Source organism: Salmo salar, chromosome ssa13 (assembly GCF_905237065.1).
Source record: "Salmo salar chromosome ssa13, Ssal_v3.1, whole genome shotgun sequence".
Lineage (NCBI taxonomy): Eukaryota > Metazoa > Chordata > Actinopteri > Salmoniformes > Salmonidae > Salmo > Salmo salar.
In genome coordinates this window covers 95,093,012-95,111,359 of record NC_059454.1, presented here as the reverse complement: position 1 = coordinate 95,111,359, position 18,348 = coordinate 95,093,012, and the positions used below count along the sequence as shown (strand labels likewise).

Sequence of the window (18,348 nt, the reverse complement as noted above, 5' to 3'; positions counted from 1 at the left end):
CACCTGCCTTACATTGCACTCCAGGAGGACTACCTGACTACCTGTTACGCGAGGACAGCAAGAAGCCAAGGTAAGTTGCTAGCTAGCATTAAACGTATCTTATAAAAAACGATCAATCTTAACATAATCACTAGTTAACTACACATGGTTGATGATATTACTAGTTTATCTAATGTGTCATGCGTTGCATATAATCGATGCGGTGCCTGTTAATTTCTCATGGAATCATAGCCTACTTCGACAAACGGGTGATGATTTAACAAGCGCATTTGCGAAAAAAGCATTGTCGTTGCACCAATGTACCTAACCATAAACATCAATGCCTTTCTTTAAAATCAATACACAAGTATATATTTTTAAACCTGCATATTTAGTTAATATTGCCTGCTAACATGAAATTGTGACACTGCTCTTGCGTTCATTGCCTGGCTCATGCGAACTAATTTGCCAAAATTTTACGTAATTATGACATACCATTTTAAAATGATTGGAATGAATTATCCAAAGAGAGTTTAAAGAAGATTTTTGCAATGTAAACCACCCGTTAGATAAAATACAGACAGGTTTGTATTTCACTGAATGAAAAAAACATTTTGTTTTCGAGATGATAGTTTCTGGATTCGACCATATTAATGACCTAAGGCTCGTATTTCTGTGTGTTTATTATAATTAAGTCTATGATTTGATAGAGCAGTCTGACTGAGTGGTGGTAGGCACCAGCAGGCTCTTAAGCATTCATTCATACAGCACTTTCGTGCGTTTTGCCAGCAGCTCTTCGCAATGCATTGCGCTGTTTATGACTTCAAGCCTGTCAACTCCCAAGATTAGGCTGGTGTAACCGATGTGAAATGGCTAGCTAGTTAGCGGGTGCACGCTAATAGCGTTTCAAACGTCACTCGCTCTGAGACTTGGAGTAGTTGTTTCCCTTGCTCTGCTTGGGTAATGCTGCTTCGAGGGTGGCTGTTGTCGATGTGTTCCTGGTTCGAGCCCAGGTAGGAGCGAGGAGAGGGACGGAAGCTATACGTTACACTGGCAATACTAAAGTGCCTGTAAGAACATCCAATAGTCAAAGGTATATGAAATACAAATCGTATTGAGAGAAATAGTCCTATAATTCCTATAACTACAACCTAAAACTTCTTACCTGGGAATATTGAAGACTCATGTTAAAAGGAACCACCAGCTTTCATATGTTCACATGTTCTGAGCAAGGCACTTAAACGTTAGCTTTCTTACATTGCACATATTGCATTTTTACTTTCTTCTCCAACACTTTGTTTTTGCATTATTTAAACCAAATTGAACGTGTTTCATTATTTGAGGCTAAATTGATTTTATTGATGTATTATATTAAGTTAAAATAAGTGTTCATTCAGTATTGTTGTAATTGTCATTATTACAAATATATAAAAAAAAATAGGCAGATTTTAATCGGTATCGGCTTTTTGGCCCCCCAATAATCAGTATCGGTGTTGAAAAATCATAATCGGTCGACCTCTACCTTCAACACCATAGTTCCCTCCTAACTCCATCACTAAGCTCAGGGCCCTGGGTCTGAACCTCTCCCTGTGCAACTGTGTTCTGGACTTCTTGATAGGCCGACCCCAAGTGGTGAAGGTAAACAACACCTCCGCCATGCTAATCTTCATCACGGGGGCCCCACAGGGGTGCATGCTCAGCTCCCTCCTGTAAATGTTCACCCGTGACTGCGTGGCCACGTACGTCGCCAGCTCAATCATTAAGTTTGCTGACGACACAACAGTGGTTGGCCTGATTACCAACAATGACTAGACAGCCTACAGGGAGGAGGTAAGGGTCCTGGCAGAGTGGTGCTAGGAAAATAACCTCTCCCTCAATGTCATCGAAACAAAGGAGCTGATCGTGTATTACAGCAGAAAGAGCACATCCCCATCTACATCGACGGGGCCACAGTGGAGAGGGTCAAAAGCTTCAAGTTTCTTGGCACGCACGTCACTGACGACCCAAAATGGTCCTTTCTCACACAGTGTGGTAAAGAAGGTGCAAAAGCGCCTCTTGAACCTCTGGAGGCTGAATAAATTCGGCTTGGTCAATAAGACCCTCACAAACTTGCACCATTGAGGATCCTGTCGCACTGTATTACTGCCTAGTACTGCAATTGAACTATCTGCAACCGCCGGGCTCTCCAGAGGGTGGTGCAGTCAGCCCAATGCATCATCGGGGGCACACTGCCTACCCTCCAGGACATCTACAGCACCTGGTGTCACAGCAAAGCCAATAAAATCATCAAGGGCCATGGCCTGTTCAACCCACTACCATCTAGAAGGCGGAGAGAGTACAGGTACATCAAAGCTAGGACGGAGAGACTGAAAAACAGCTTCTAGCTAAAGACCATCACACGGTTACATGCTGACCAGACCGGACACGTCGCATGCGCGAGCGTTGCAAAATAAATTTTGAAATCCATGTTATTCAATTATTGTACCCACACTGCTCACATGCGCCAACGAGCGTCTGCAATGCCAAGGGCTAAAATGGAACTCCTTTCTATTTCTGACGCAGATCGCGCTGAAAGTCCTGCCTCTCCCATCTCATTGGTTTATAGAAGCAGGTACCCACGTGCCATCTCCTCATTGGTTATACCCACGTGGGTGATTGAAAGACGAACTGTTTTGCCGGTAGTCGTGGTAATACTATGAAAGTTTAGATGCCAATCACCATATAAGTTCAAAGATGAAAAAGACTGGAAGGAGGAGAGATGACTAGAAACTTTGGCTGTTTTATGTCTGGATTAATTGGCGGAGTAGAGGAGCTTGTGCATTTCAGGTAAAATAATAACTCAATGTGTATATCCCAGGACAAATTAGCTAGCAACAGCAAGCTAGCTAAATAGGACAAATTAGCTAGCAAGTGCATGCTAACTAGCTAAATTGCCATACATGTTTAAAGCTTTTCGACCTGTCCCCAAATTAATGTCATTGGTTCAGAGTTTGTTTTGATATTTTAACTTGCGTGTCGTGATCGCGTTTGGTGTAGGGGGACAAAATACATTTATTCACGATAGCGCACGCGCGCAGCCGGTTTGGGTTCCATGTTAAAAAGTCACCACGAGCCAGCCTCTGCTCAATACCCTGCCCTGAACCTTAGTGTCTGTTACTAGCCGGCTACCACCCGATACCATACCCTGCACCTTAGACTGTTTTGCCCTATGTACAGGGCAAAGCCAAGAGTATGCCAAGAGTGTGCAAAGCTGTCAAGGCAAAGGGTGGCTACTTTGAAGAATCTCAAATATATTTTGATTTGTTTTAACACTTTTTTTTGGTTACGACATGATTCCATATGTTGTTTCATAGTTTTGATGTCGTCACTATTATTCTGCAATGTAAAAAAAAAAAAAAAACTTGAAATGAGTAGGTGTGTCCAAACTTTTGACTGGTACTGTATTTACTCTACAATTTCAACCATTTTACTGAGTTATAGTTCATATAAGGAAATCAGTCAATTGAAATAAATTCATTAGGCCCTAACCTATGGATTTCACATGACTGGGCAGGGGCGCAGCCATTGTTGGGCCTGGGAGGGCGTAGGCCCAGCCACTTGAGTCAGGCCCAGCCAATCAGAATGAGATTTTCCCCACAAAAGGGCTTTATTAGACAGAAATACTCCAGTTTCATCAGCTGTTCGTGTGGCTGCTCTCAGACGATCCCGCAGGTGAAGAAGCCAGATATGGAGGTTCTGGGCTGGCGTGGTTACACTTGTGAGGCCGGTTGGACATACTACCAAAATGATGTTGGAGGCGGCTTATGGTAGAGAAATTAACATTAAATTATCTGGCAACAGCTCTGGTGGACATTCCTGCAGTCAGCATGCCAAATGCACGCGCCTTCAAAACTTGAGACATCTGTGGCATTGTGTCGTGTGACAAAACAGCACATTTTAGAGTAGCCTGTTATTGTCCACAGCGCAAGGTGCACCTGTCTAATAATCATGTTTAATCAGTTTCTTGATATGCCATATCTGTCAGGTGGATGGAATATCTTGGCAAACGAGAAGTGCGCACTAGCAGGGATGAAAACAAATTAAATTCTTGTTCCGTATTAGAGGTCTACCGATTTAAATTAGGGCCGATTTTCATAACAATCGGTAATCGGCATTTTTGGACACCAATTATAGCTGATTACATTGCACTCCACGAGGAGACTGCCTGTCATGCGAGTGCAGCAAGGAGCCAAGGTAAGGTGCTAGCTAGCATTAAACTTATCTTATAAAAAACAATCAATCTTAACGTAATCAGTTCTACCAAATTTCCATCAACATGTTAAATGTGCAACCAGAGGGGAAAAATTCTAGATCACCTGTACTCCAGACACAGAGACGCGTACCAAGCTCTCCCTCGCCTTCCATTTGGTAAATCCGACCACAACTCTATCCTCCTGCTTACAAGCTAAAATTAAAGCAGGAAGCACCAGTGACTCGGTCTATAAAAAAGTGGTCAGATGAAGCAGATGCTAAACTACAGGACTGTTTTGCTATCACAGACTGGAAAATGTTCCGGGATTCTTCCGATAGCATTGACGGGTACACCACATCAGTCACTGGCTTTATCAACAAGTGCATCGAGGACGTCGTCCCCACAGTGACTGTACGTACATACCCCAACCAGAAGCCATGGATTATAGGCACCACTCGCACTGGGCTAAAGGGTAGAGCTGCCGCTTTCAAGGTGCGGGACTCTAACCCGGAAGCTTACAAGAAATCCTGCTATGCCCTGCGACGAACCATCAAACAGGCAAAGCGTCAATACAGGGATAAGATTGAATCATAAGACGAGCGTCGGAGCCGGTGTAGTATGTGGCAGGGCTTGCAAACTATTACAGACTACAAAGGGAAGCACAGCCGCGAGCTGCCCAGTGACACCATCCTACCAGCTAAATCACTTCTATGATCGCTTCAAGGCAAGCAACACTGAGGCATGCATGAGAGCATCAGCTGTTCCGGACGACTGTGTGATCACACTCTCCGTAGTCGACGTGAATAACACCTTTAACCTCTCTGGGCTAGGTGGCACCAAATCGTCCCACCTACGTAACAGCCAGTTGAATCCTGTGGCGCGATTTTCAAATACCTTAGAAATGCTATTACTTCAATTTCTCAAACATATGACTATTTTACAGCTATTTAAAGACAAGACTCTCGTTAATCTAACCACACTGTCCGATTTCAAAAAGGCTTTACAACGAAAGCAAAACATTAGATTATGTCAGCAGAGTACCCAGCCAGAAATAATCAGACACCCATTTTTCAAGCTAGCATATAATGTCACATAAACCCAAACCACAGCTAAATGCAGCACTAACCTTTGATGATCTTCATCAGATGACACACCTAGGACATTGTTATACAATACATGCATGTTTTGTTCAATCAGTTCATATTTATATCAAAAACCAGCTTTTTGACATTAGCATGTGACGTTAAGAACTAGCATACCCCCCGCAAACTTCCGGGGAATTTACTAACAATTTACTAAATTACTCACGATAAACGTTCACAAAAAACATAACAATTATTTTAAGAATTATAGATACAGAACTCCTCTATGCACTCGATATGTCTGATTTTTAAAATAGCTTTTTGGTGAAAGCACATTTTGCAATATTCTAAGTACATAGCCCAGGCATCACGGGCTCGCTATTTAGACACCCGGCAAGTTTAGCCTTCACCAAAATCAGATTTACTATTACAAAAGTTTGATTACCTTTTGTTGTCTTTGTCAGAATGCACTCCCAGGACTGCTACTTCAATAACAAATGTTGGTTTGGTCCAAAATAATCCATCGTTATATCCGAATAGCGGCGTTTTGTTCGTGCGTTCCAGAAACTATCCGAAATGGTAAATCAGGGTCGCGCGCATGGCGCATTTTGTGACAAAAAAATTCTAAATATTCCATTACCGTACTTCGAAGCATGTCAACCGCTGTTTAAAATCAATTTTTACGCAATTTATCTCGTAAAAAAGCGATAATATTCCGACGCGGAATCTCCTTTTTGGTAAACAGAGGAAAAAACACAAAGACGGGGGAAGCCAGTGCACGCGCCTAAGCCCACTGTCCCTTGATCGGCCACTTGAGAAAGGCGATAATGTGTTTCAGCCTGGGGCTGGAATGACGACATTCAGGTTTTTCCCAGGCTCTGAGAGCCTATGGAAGACGTAGGAAGTGTCACGTTAGAGCAGAGATCCTTTGTAATGGATAGAGATGGCAAAGAAGTTCAAGAAATGGTCAGACAGGGTACTTCCTATACAGAATCTTCTCACGTTTTGGCCTGCCAAATGAGTTCTGTTATACTCACAGACACCATTCAAACAGTTTTAGAAACTTTGGAGTGTTTTCTATCCAAAGCTAATAATTATATGCATATTCTAGTTTCTGGGCAGGACTAATAATCAGATTAAATCGGGTACGTTTTTTATCCAGCCGTGAAAATACTGCCCCCTAGCCATAACATGTTAACCTCTCTTGGGGCGTCCCACCCACGGTTCACACTATTCAACAGCCAGTGAAAAATCTGAGCGCCAAATTCAAAACCAGAAAATGTCATAATTCAAAGTTCTCAAACATATGACTATTTTACACCATTTTAAAGATACACATCTCCTTAATGTAACCACATTTTCCGATTTCAAAAGGGCTTTATGGCGAAAGCATAAAGTTAGATTATGTTAGGACAGTTCCAACACACGAAAAACCACACAGCGATTTTCCTAGCAAGGACGGGCGTCACAAAAAACAGAAAACCAGCAAAAATTATGCACTTACCTTTGACAATCTTCATCAGATGACACTCCTAGGACATCATGTTACACAATACATGCATTTTTTTGTTCGATCAAGTTGATATTTATATCCAAAAACAGCATTTTACATTGGCGCGAGATGTTCAGAAAATATTTTGCTTCCAATACTGCCGGTGAATCAGCACTATAATTGACAAAAATACTCAAACGTTGATAAAATATTAAACTGTTATTCAAAGAATTATAGATGAACATCTCCTTTATGCAACCGCTGTGACAGATTTAAAAAAAGATTCACGGGGAAAGCACACTTTGCAAGAATCTGAGTACTGCGCTCAGAAAAAGACATCAAGCAATACAGATACCCGCCATTTTGGAGTCATCTAAAATCATAAATAGCATTAGAAATATTCACTTACCTTTTGATGATCTTCATCAGAAGGCACTTCCAGGAATCCCAGGTCCACAATAAATGTTGTTTTGTTCGATAAAGTCCATAATTTATGTCCAAATACCTCCTTGTTGTTTGCGCGTTCAGTAAGCTACTCCAAGTGTAGAAAGCGTGGCCAAAATGTCACGACGAAAAGTAAAAAAAAGTTATATTTACGTTTGTTCAAACATGTCAAACGTTGTATAGCATCAATCTTTAGGGCCTTTTTAACTTAGAACTTCAATAATATTCCAACCGGATGATTCCAATGTCTTGAAAAACGTTTTGGAACACAGCTGCCCCTCATGTGAATGCGCGCCAATGAACTCATGTGCTTTCCTGAGTCAACAACTTCCAACTACTTTTGTTCGCTCTCTGTTCACCATAGACACCTCAAACAACTTTCTAAAGACTGTTGACATCTAGTGGAAGCCTTAGGAAGTGCAAAATGAACCCTAAGTCACTGTCAGATAGGCAATGACTTGAAAAGACTACAAGAACCAGATTTCCCATTTCCTGGTTGGATTTTTCTCAAGTTTTTGCCTGCCATTTGAGTTCTGTTATACTCACAGACATCATTCAAACAGTTTTAGAAACCTCAGAGTGTTTTATATCCAAATCTACTAATAATATGCATATTCTAGTTCCTGGGCCCGAGTAGTAGGCCGTTTAATTTGGGTACGTTTTTCATCCGGCCGTGAAAATACTGCCCCCTACCCAAGAGGTTAATATTGCCTGCTAACATGAATTTCTTTTAACTAGGGAAATTGTGTCACTTCTCTTGCTTTCTGTGCAATAGAGTCAGGGTATATGCAGCACTTTGGGCCGCCTGGCTCATTGCGAACTGTGTGAAGACCATTTCTTCCTAACAAAGACAGCCAACTTTGGCAAACCGTGGATAATTTAACAAAAGCGCATTTGCGAAAAAAGCACAATTGTTGCACGAATGTACCTAACCATAAACATCAATGCCTTTCTTAAAATCAATACACAGAAGTATACATTTTTTAAAACCTGTATATTTAGTTAAAATAAATTTATGTTAGCAGGCAATATTAACCAGGGAAATTGTCACTTATCTTGTGTTCATTGCACGCAGAGTCAGGGTATATGCAACAAATTGAGCCACCTGGCTCGTTGCGAACTAATTTGCCAGAATTTTACATAATTATGACATAGCATTGAAGGTTGTGCAATGTAACAGCAATATTTAGACTTATGGATGCCACCCGTTAGATAAAATACGGAACGGTTCCGAATTTCACTGAAAGAATAAACATTTTGTTTTCGAAATGATAGTTTCCGGATTTGACCATATTAATGACCTAAGGCTCGTATTTCTGTGTTATTATAATATAATTAAGTCTATGATTTGATAGAGCAGCACTTTCCTGCATTTGCCAGCAGCTCTTCTGTGATTCAAGCATTGCGCTGTTTATGACTAATCCCGAGATTAGGCTGGCGATACTGAAGTACCTATTAGAACATCCAATAGTCAAAGGTATATGAAATACAAATGGTATAGAGAGAAATAGTCCGATAATAACTACAACCTAAAACACTAATGAGTCACATGACACCGGGGAGGGAAAATAGCTAATTGGGCCCAATTTAGACATTTTCACTAAGGGGTGTACTCACTTTTGTTGCCAGCGGTTTAGACATTAATGGCTGTGTGTTGTCTTATTTTGAGGGGACAGCAAATTTACACTGTTTACAAGCTGTACACTCACTGCTTTACATTGTAGCAAAGTGTCATTTCTTCTGTGTTGTCACATGAAAATATATACTAAAATATTTACAAAAATGTGAGGGGTGTACTCACTTTTGTGAGATACTGTGTATATATAAATAAATAAATCGGCCGATTTTAATCAGTATCGGCCTTTTCTGGTCCTCCAATAATCGGTATCGGCGTTGAAAAATCATAATTGGTCGACCTCCTATTCCATGTATATTCCTGACTTTGACATTGCTCATTCTGATATTTCTTAATGTTTTTTTTCTTTTGGACTATGTGAGTATTGATTTCTAGGTATTATTACTGCACTGTTGGAGCTAGAAACACCTGCGATAACATCTGCAAATCTCTGTACAGGACCAATAAACCTTGATTCGATCTCTGCTCTGCCTCCAGCTAACACAGCAGTGTCTGAGGGCTTCCCTGCATATTAATCTCTGTTACAGGACTGAGACTGCTGCTATGGCCCAGCATATATCTATTTTACAGAGGGTTCCTTTCATTGGATTTTAATTTGCTCTCTCTTCCTCAAAGGCTTTCTTTTTCTCAGTGTCTCCCCCCTCCTTTAGTTACCAGTCTAATAGGACAGGAGAGGATGTGGAGGAGAATGTGATTTGGTGCAGAGCTAAATCACATTTGTGTTGAGGAATGAGTGAGTGAGTAATGTCACCGATGTGGAAGGAGAGGGAGGCAGACCGACATGGGCTGCCATTTATCCAAGTGATCATCTGAGTGGCGATGTTTGAGAAAAGCTGCTGCCACTCTGCTCGCTTCAGTGAATAAGTATGATGACAAATGGCTCTGAAAGGTAGCACCCACACACTGTTAGGCTGTGTAGAATTATTATTTTATTTATTTGAGGTTTGATTTAGATTGAGTAGGAGTTGTTTTCAACCTAACCTTTTATGTTTTTCTCTCCCTGCCTCTCTCCTGCTCTCTGACTCTCTCCTGCTCTCTGACTCTCTCCTGCTCTCTGCCTCTCTCCTGCTCTCTGCCTCTATTCTGTGTGTTTTCTTCAGCGTGTAAACCTTGGTAATACAGAGAGCAGTGTCAGTGCAGGGGGTGTGTGTCCTTGTTTTTGAAATAAAAGCACTTTTTTTGTCCATTCTAAAATAACATCAAATTAATCCGAAATACAGTGTAGACATTGTTAATGTTGGAAATGACTATTATAGCTGGAAGAAATCTATTCAGAACAGCGCAAACTGTCTCAAACCAGAATAGAAAGAGGAGTGGGAGGCCCCGGTGTGCAACTGAGCAAGAGGACAAGTACATTAGAGAAACAGATGCCTCTCAAGTCCACAACTGGCAGCTTCATTAAATAGTACCCGCAAAACACCAGTCTCAACGTCAACAGTGAAGAGGCGACTCCGGGATGCTGGCCTTCTAGGCAGAGTTGCAAAGAAAAAGCCATATCTCAAACTGGCCGATAAAAATAATCAATTAAGATGGACAAAAGAACACAGACACTGGACAGAGGAACTCTGACTAGAAGGCCAGCATCCCGGAGTCGCCTCTTCACGGTTGACGTTGAGACTGGTGTTTTGTGGGTACTATTTAATGAAGCTGCCAGTTGAGGACTTGAGGCGTCTGTTTCTCAAACTAGACACTCGTGTACTTGTCCTCTTGCTCAGTTGTGCACCGGGGCCTCCCACACCTTTCTATTCTGGTTGGAGCCAGTTTGCTCTGTTCTGTGACGGGAGTAGTACACAGCATTGTACGAGACCTTCAGTTTCTTGGCAATTTCTTGCATGGAATAGCCTTCATTTCTGAGAACAAGAATAGACTGACGAGTTTCAGAAGAAAGTTCTTTGTTTCTGGCCATTTTGAGCTTGTAATCAAACCCACAAATGCTGATGCTCCAGATACTCAATTAGTCTAAAGAAGGTCAGTTTTATTGCTTCTTTAATCGGGACAACAGTTTTCAGCTTTGCAAATAAATTCATTAAAAATCCTTCAATGTGGTTTTCTGGATTTTTTTTCTTCTAATTTTGTCTGTCATAGTTGAAGTGTACCTATGATGAAAATTACAGGCCTCTCATCTTTTTAAGTGGGAGAACTTGCACAATTGGTGGCTGACTAAATACTTTTTTGCCCCACTGTATATAAATGGTAGATTATCAGACACGCAAAGAAGGTCTGATATCATTATTCCTGAAACAGGACCCAAGTGGTATATATAAAGATCCAGTCCATTTAAAAAATTGGAGACCTCATGCACTTCAGTGTTGTGATGCAAAAATCCTAGCAAAATGCTTGGCGCATAGAACTAAAAAAGTATTCAGATATTATTCATCCTAATCAGACAGGTTTTTTACATGGACGATACATTGGAGATAATATTAGACAAGTACTGGAAACAATAGAATACAATGAAATATTGGGGACACCAGGCCTGGTTGTCAAAGCTGATTTTGGAAAGGCTTTTGATAAAGTATGACTGGAGTTTATATATAAATGCCTAGATTATTTCAATTTTGAGGAATCTTATAAAATGGGTTAAAGTTATGTATAGTAACCCTAGGTGTAAAATAGTAAATAATGGCTACATCTCAAAGTTTAAAACCTATCTGGATGAGTAAAACAAGGTTGTCCACTATCGGCAAATCTATTTATTATTGCCATCGAAATCTTAGCTGTTAAAATTAGATCAAACAATAATATTAAGGGATTAGAAATCGGTGGCTTAAAAACAAAGGTGATTAATGTTTTCTTTTAAAACCACAATTAGAATCTCTCCACGGCTTCATATAACATCTAGATACTTTTGCTATCCTCTCTGGATTAAAACCAAATTATGAGGCACATATTACATATTGGATCACTAAAAAAAATCACATTTTACATGACCATGTAGTATACCAATTAAATTGTCTGACGGAGATGTGCACATACTCGGTATACAAATCCCAAAAGAAAGAAATGATCTCACTCCAATACATTTTTATAGAAAATTAGCAATAATAGATAAGATCTTGCTACCATGGAAAGGAAAATACCTGTCTATTTGTGGAAAAATCACCCTGATTTAACTTTTTAGTCATATTACAGTTTACCTATTTGCTTATGGTTTTGCCTACACCTAGTGACCTGCTTTTTAAATTATATGAACAAAAAAGATTACATTTTATTTGGAATGGCAAGGGCCTATTTGTATAACGAATATGAATTCGGAGGCCAGAAATTATTAAATATTAAAGCGTTAGACCTCTCACTAAAGGCATCAGTCATACAAAAGTTATACTTAAATACAAACTGTTTTTCTAGTAAATTGGTAGGAATGTCTCGTCCTATGTTAAAGAATGGCCTTTTTCCGTTTATTCAGATTACACCTGCTCACTTCCGGTTGTTTGAAAAGGAAATAATCTCCAAAATATCGTTATTTTTTAAACAAGCCTTAGAAAGTTGGTTGCAGTTTCAGTTTAATCCACCTGAAAAGACAGAACAAATAATACAACAAATATTGTGGTTAAACTCAAATATAATAATTGATAAAAAAAAAAAACATTTTTCGAAGAAATGTTTAAAAAAGGTATAATTTTTGTGAATGATATCATAAATAGGACTGGTGGAGTTGTGTCACACATGCAGCTAACACAGACATATGGAAATGTCTGCTCTACCCAAAATTACAACCAGCTAATTGCAGCATTTCCACAAAAATGGAAGAGGCAAGTAGAAGGGGAAAAAAGTATGTCGGCCCTGTATTAAAGAACATAAATGTTAAAGAAAAGTGTGATGAATAAAAACATATACCAATTTCATTTAAGGACCAAAAAACTAACAGCTGTTCCATATAATTTGCTAAATAGTTGGGAAGAGATTTGCGATGTACCCAGTCCATGGCACATGGTTTATGAATTGATACGCAAAACAACGCCAGATTCAAAACTTCGAATTTTTCAATTTAAATTACTATACAAAATTCTTGCAACCAATAGATGTTATATATATGGGGGATACAATCTACCCAGCTCTGTAGATTTTTCTGTGAGGAGGCAGAGTCATTAGATCATTTATTTTGGTATTGTCCATATGTAGCTCGTTTTTGGTCACAGTTCCAGGAATGGCTGAAGAGTTGCAACATTTGCCTAGAACTAACGCTGCAGATAGCAATACTGAGTGATTTGAAAAGCCATAGTCAATCAGTCAATAATATACTAATTATTTTAGCAAAAATGTTTATTTTTAATTTACAATCTGTAGAAGCTATGAGATTAGAAAGATTCAGTACTTTTGTCAAGCATCACAGCACAGTTGAAAAATATATGGCAAATAGAAATCCAAAATGGATGGTGTTAAGAGATAGATGGGAGGGGTTGAATGGAGCTGAAGGGTGGGACTAATAAGATAACCAATGTAAAACATACGGGGTCTGTAAAATGTATATAGATTCAGAAATTTTGTGAAATAGCACAGTTACAAGTAGAAATTAAACTGGATGTACATCAGAAATAGAGGAAGGACTAAAAACAAACAAAATATAACTATTGTAAAATAGATTGTGTCTGTAAAATGTGTATAAGATGTATAAACTGAAGGTAGAAGCCTTAGTGTTATTTTTTATTAGTTTACTCCAATTGGGGGAAGGGTGGTAGGGTTTGCGGGGAATAATGAAGGTATATTATAAAAAAAGTATATCTACAGTTGAAGTCGGAAGTTTACATACACCTTAGCCAAATACAGTTAAACTCAGTTTTTCACAATTCCTGACATTTAATCCTAGTAAAAAATTCCCTTTCTTAGGTCAGTTAGGATCACCAGTTTATTTTAAGAATGTGAAATGTCAGAATAATAGTAGAGAGAATGATTTATTTCAGCTTTTATTTCTTTCATTATATTCCAAGTGGGTCAGAAGTTTACATACACTCAATTAGTATTTGGTAGCATTGCCTTTAAATTGTTTAACTTGGGTCAAATGTTTTGGGTAGACTTCCACAAGCTTCCCACAATAAGTTGGGTGAATTTTGGCCCATTCCTCCTGACAGAGCTGGTGTAACTGAGTTTGTAGGCCTCCTTGCTTCAACTGTAGGTTTGTGGGCCTCCTTGCTCGCACACGCTTTTTCAGTTCTGCCCACAAATTTTCTATAGGATTGAGGTCAGGGCTTTGTGATGGCCACTCCAATATCTTGACTTTGTTGTCCTTAAGCCATTTTGCCACAACTTTGGAAGTATGCTCGGGGTCATTGTCCATTTGGAAGACCCATTTGCGACCAAGCTTTGACTTCATGACTGATGTCTTGAGATGTTGCTTCAATATATCCACATAATTTTCCATCCTCATGACGCCATCTATTTTGTGAAGTGCACCAGTCCTTCCTGCAGCGAAGCACCCCCACAACATGATGCTGCCAGCCCCGTACTTCACGGTTGGGATGGTGTTCTTCGGCTTGCAAGCCTCCCCCTTTTTCCTCCAAACATAACAATGGTCAATATGGCCAAACAGTTCTATTTTTGTTTCATCAGACCAGAGGGCATTTCTCCAAAAAGTACGGTTTTTGTCCCCATGTGCAGTTGCAAACCGTAGTCGGGCTTTTTATATGGCAGTTTTAGAGCAGTGGCTTCTTCCTTGCTGAGCGGCCTTTCAGGTTATGTCGATATAGGACTCGTTTTACTGTGGATATAGATACTTTTGTACCCGTTTCTTTCAGCGTCTTCACAAGATCCTTTGCTGTTGTCCTGGGATTGATTTCCACTTTTCGCACCAAAGTACGTTCATCTCTAGGAGACAGAACGCGTCTCCTTCCTGAGCGGTATGACGGCTGCGTGGTCCCATGGTGTTTATTCTTGCGTACTATTGTTTGTACAGATGAACGTGGTACCTTCAGGCGTTTGGAAATTGCTCCCAAGGATGAACCAGACTTGTGGAGTTCTACATAGTTCTTGGCTGATTTATTTTTATTTTCCCATGATGTCAAGCAAAGAGGCACTGAGTTTGAAGGTAGGCATTGAAATACATCCAAAGGTACACCTCCAAATGACTCAAATGATGTCAATTAGCCTATCAGAAGCTTCTAAAGCCATGACATACTTTTCGGGAATTTTCCAAGCTGTTTAAAGGCACAGTCAACTTAGTGTATGTAAACTTCTGACCCACTGGAATTGTGATACAGTGAATTATAAGTGAAATAATCTGTCTGTAAACAACTGTTGGAAAAATTACTTGTCATGCACAAAGTAGATGTTCTAACCGACTTGCCAAAACGATAGTTTGTTAACAAAACATTTGTGGAGTCGTTGAAAAACGAGTTTTGATGACTCCAACCCAAGTGTATGTAAACTTCCGAATTCAATTGTATATAGGTATGTGTATGAATATGTGTATATGTATGCACGTGTATGTATATGGATATATATATTTACCAAAAAAAGATATGGGGGATTGGAAATGATGCAGACAATTACATTGATGGAAGCAACAATCTTTCTGCAATATTAAGCTGTTCCACCCCTTAAAAAGGTGGAGAAATGATATATGTTTTTCTTAACTCTATTTCTTCAACTGCTTTGTTGGTTAAGGGCTTGTAAGTAAGCTTTTCATGGTGTTTTCGGTGCATGTGACAAAATAATTTGATAGATAGATAGAGCTGAGCGTTTGGTTTCCTTACGACTGATAGCTGTGCTCTGCTGTTTGTTCCCCTCAGACAATCACTCAACTGGGGAGATTAAAACGCTTCACCCAGGGAAGCATGGCCTTTTTCTCCACTTCTCTTTTTATTTTCTCTCATCCTCCCTCCTCGGGAAAGATGGAGAGAGAGAAAGGCAGGCAGGCTTTGATATTCTGCTCTCATACCTGTTCTGGAGTCACATGGTCGTGCCGTGTCGTCCTGCCGAGTCGTCCTGCCTGTTTTTATAATCTGTCTTTTTCCCCTCCTCCGCAGTGTTCCGTTTGGGCTGTTGTTTTTTTTCTGCTCTTGCTGCCTGCTGCCGCTCTGGTCCTCCGTTCTCAAGACACACCGCTGGTGTGCCATGTATGTTTATGTCTGCAGCATGCCGCGGGGCCAGAGAGTGCTTGCGGGCAGCAGTGGCAGTAGCGCTAATGCTGGTGTTAGCAGCAGCCGTGGTCTGTGTCTGTCCCTGCCTGAGCTCAGCTACTGTCTGTGTTTCCCCTGCACAGTGCTGCTCCAGCACGGAGCTGACCCCAACATACGCAACACTGACGGCAAGAGTGCCCTGGACCTGGCCGACCCATCCGCCAAGGCTGTACTCACCGGTAAGTGATAAGCTGCTTACTTTACCTCTTTTCATCTGTTTACCTCTCTCCCTCTATCTCTCTGTTTACCTCTATTGCCCTCTTTTCTCTCTCGCCACCTCCACTGTAATCTTTCTCAATTCCTCTCTCGACCTCTCGCTAACACTACCACTCTCACCTACATACCATTCTACCTACATACCTAGTGTTTTTTCTACCTCATGCTCTCAATTCAATTCAAGGGGTTTTATTGGCATGGGAAACATTTTTTGGCAAGTTTACATTGCCAAAGCAAGTGAAGTAGATAATAAACAAAAGTTAAATAAACAGTAAAAATGAACAGGAAACATTACACTCACAGAAGTCCCAAAAGAATAAAGACATTTCAAATGTCATATTATGTATATATACCGTGCTGTAACAATGTGCAAATGGTTAAAGTACAAAAGGGGAAAAAAATAAACATAAATATGGGTTGTATTTACAATGTTGTTTGTTCTTCACTGGTTGCCCTTTTCTTGTGGCAACAGGTCACAAATCTTGCTGCTGTGATGGCACACTCGTATTTCTACCTCCTCTAGCACTCTCTACCTCTCTTGCTTTCTCTTCCTACATACCTCTACGTCTACCTCTCTACTCCCAGAGATCAGCTGTGTCTTCACCCTTTTATTTCTCTGCCTCATCCATCTTTAAATGTTTCATGGAGTTATCTGTTGATTGTGTATGAGAGTTGGTTGTGTGATGCGGTGGCCCTCGCTCACTCTCTCGCGCGCTCTCGCTCTCTCAATCTCTCTCGCGCGCTCTCTCGCTCTCGCGCGCTCTCTCGCTCTCTCGCTCTCGCTCGCGCTCTCTCGCTCTCTCGCTCTCGCTCTCTCTCTCTCGCGCGCTCTGGCTCACTCTCGCGTTCTCTCACTCTCGCGTTCTCTCACTCTCGCGTTCTCTCTCTCTCACGTTCTCTCTCGCTCTCTCTCGCGCGCTCGCTCTCTCTCACGAGAGAGAGAGAGAACGTGAGAGAGAACGTGAGAGAGAGAGAACGTGAGAGAGAGAGAGAACGTGAGAGAGAGAGAGAACGTGAGAGAGAGAGAGAACGTGAGAGAGAGAGAGAACGTGAGAGAGAGAGAGAGAACGTGAGAGAGAGAGAGAGAACGTGAGGAGAGAGAGAGAACGTGAGAGAGAGAGAGAGAACGTGAGAGAGAGAGAGAGAAAGTGAGAGAGAGAGAGAGAACGTGAGAGAGAGAGAGAGAACGGAGAGAGAGAGAGAGAGAACGTGAGAGAGAGAGAGAGAACGTGAGAGAGAGAGAGAGAACGTGAGAGAGAGAGAGAGAACGTGAGAGAGAGAGAGAGAACGTGAGAGAGAGAGAGAACGTGAGAGAGAGAGAGAACGTGAGAGAGAGAGAGAACGTGAGAGAGAGAGAGAGAACGTGAGAGAGAGAGAGAACGTGAGAGAGAGAGAGAGAACGTGAGAGAGAGAGAGAGAACGTGAGAGAGAGAGAGAGAACGTGAGAGAGAGAGAGAGAACGTGAGAGAGAGAGAGAGAACGTGAGAGAGAGAGAGAGAGAACGTGAGAGAGAGAGAGAGAACAGTGAGAGAGAGAGAGAGAACGAGAGAGAGAGAGAGAAACGAGAGAGAGAGAGAGAGAGAACGAGAGAGAGAGAGAGAGAGAGAGAGAGAAACGAGAGAGAGAGAGAGAACGAGAGAGAGAGAGAGAGAGAGAAGCGAGAGAGAGAGAGAACGCAGAGAGAGAGAGAGAGAGAGAGAAGCAGAGAGAGAGAGAGAGAGAGAAACGCAGCGAGAGAGAGAGAGAGAAGCAGCGAGAGAGAGAGAGAGAAACGCGAGAGAGAGAGAGAGAGAGAGAGAACGCGAGAGAGAGAGAGAGAAGCAGCGAGAGAGAGAGAGAAAACGCGAGAGAGAGAGAAGCGCGAGAGAGAGAACGCGAGAGAGAGAGAGAGAACGCGCGAGAGAGAGAGAAAACGCGAGAGAGAGAGAGAACGGCGAGAGAGAGAGAAACGCGAGAGAGAGAGAGAGAGAGAAGCAGCGAGAGAGAGAGAGAGAGAGAGAGCGAGAGAGAGAGAGAGAGAGAAGCAGCGAGAGAGAGAGAGAGAGAACGCGCGAGAGAGAGAGAGAGAGAACGCAGCGAGAGAGAGAGAAAGAGAGAGAGAGAAGCAGCAGAGAGAGAGAGAACGCAGCGAGAGAGAGAGAACGCAGCAGAGA

The 18,348-nt window shown here is 41.3% G+C and overlaps 1 protein-coding gene across 2 annotated transcripts in view; it reads left to right on the top strand.

Annotated features, from left to right (window-relative positions):
• LOC106568241 (poly [ADP-ribose] polymerase tankyrase-1) overlaps positions 1 to 18,348 on the top strand; it is a 153,513-nt gene that overhangs the window by 16,257 nt on the left and 118,908 nt on the right. For both annotated transcript variants that reach the window (XM_045692441.1, XM_045692440.1), the window contains exon 3: positions 16,063 to 16,158. In XM_045692441.1, the coding sequence (XP_045548397.1) occupies positions 16,063 to 16,158 (96 nt within the window). The remainder of the gene's footprint in view (positions 1 to 16,062; positions 16,159 to 18,348) is intronic.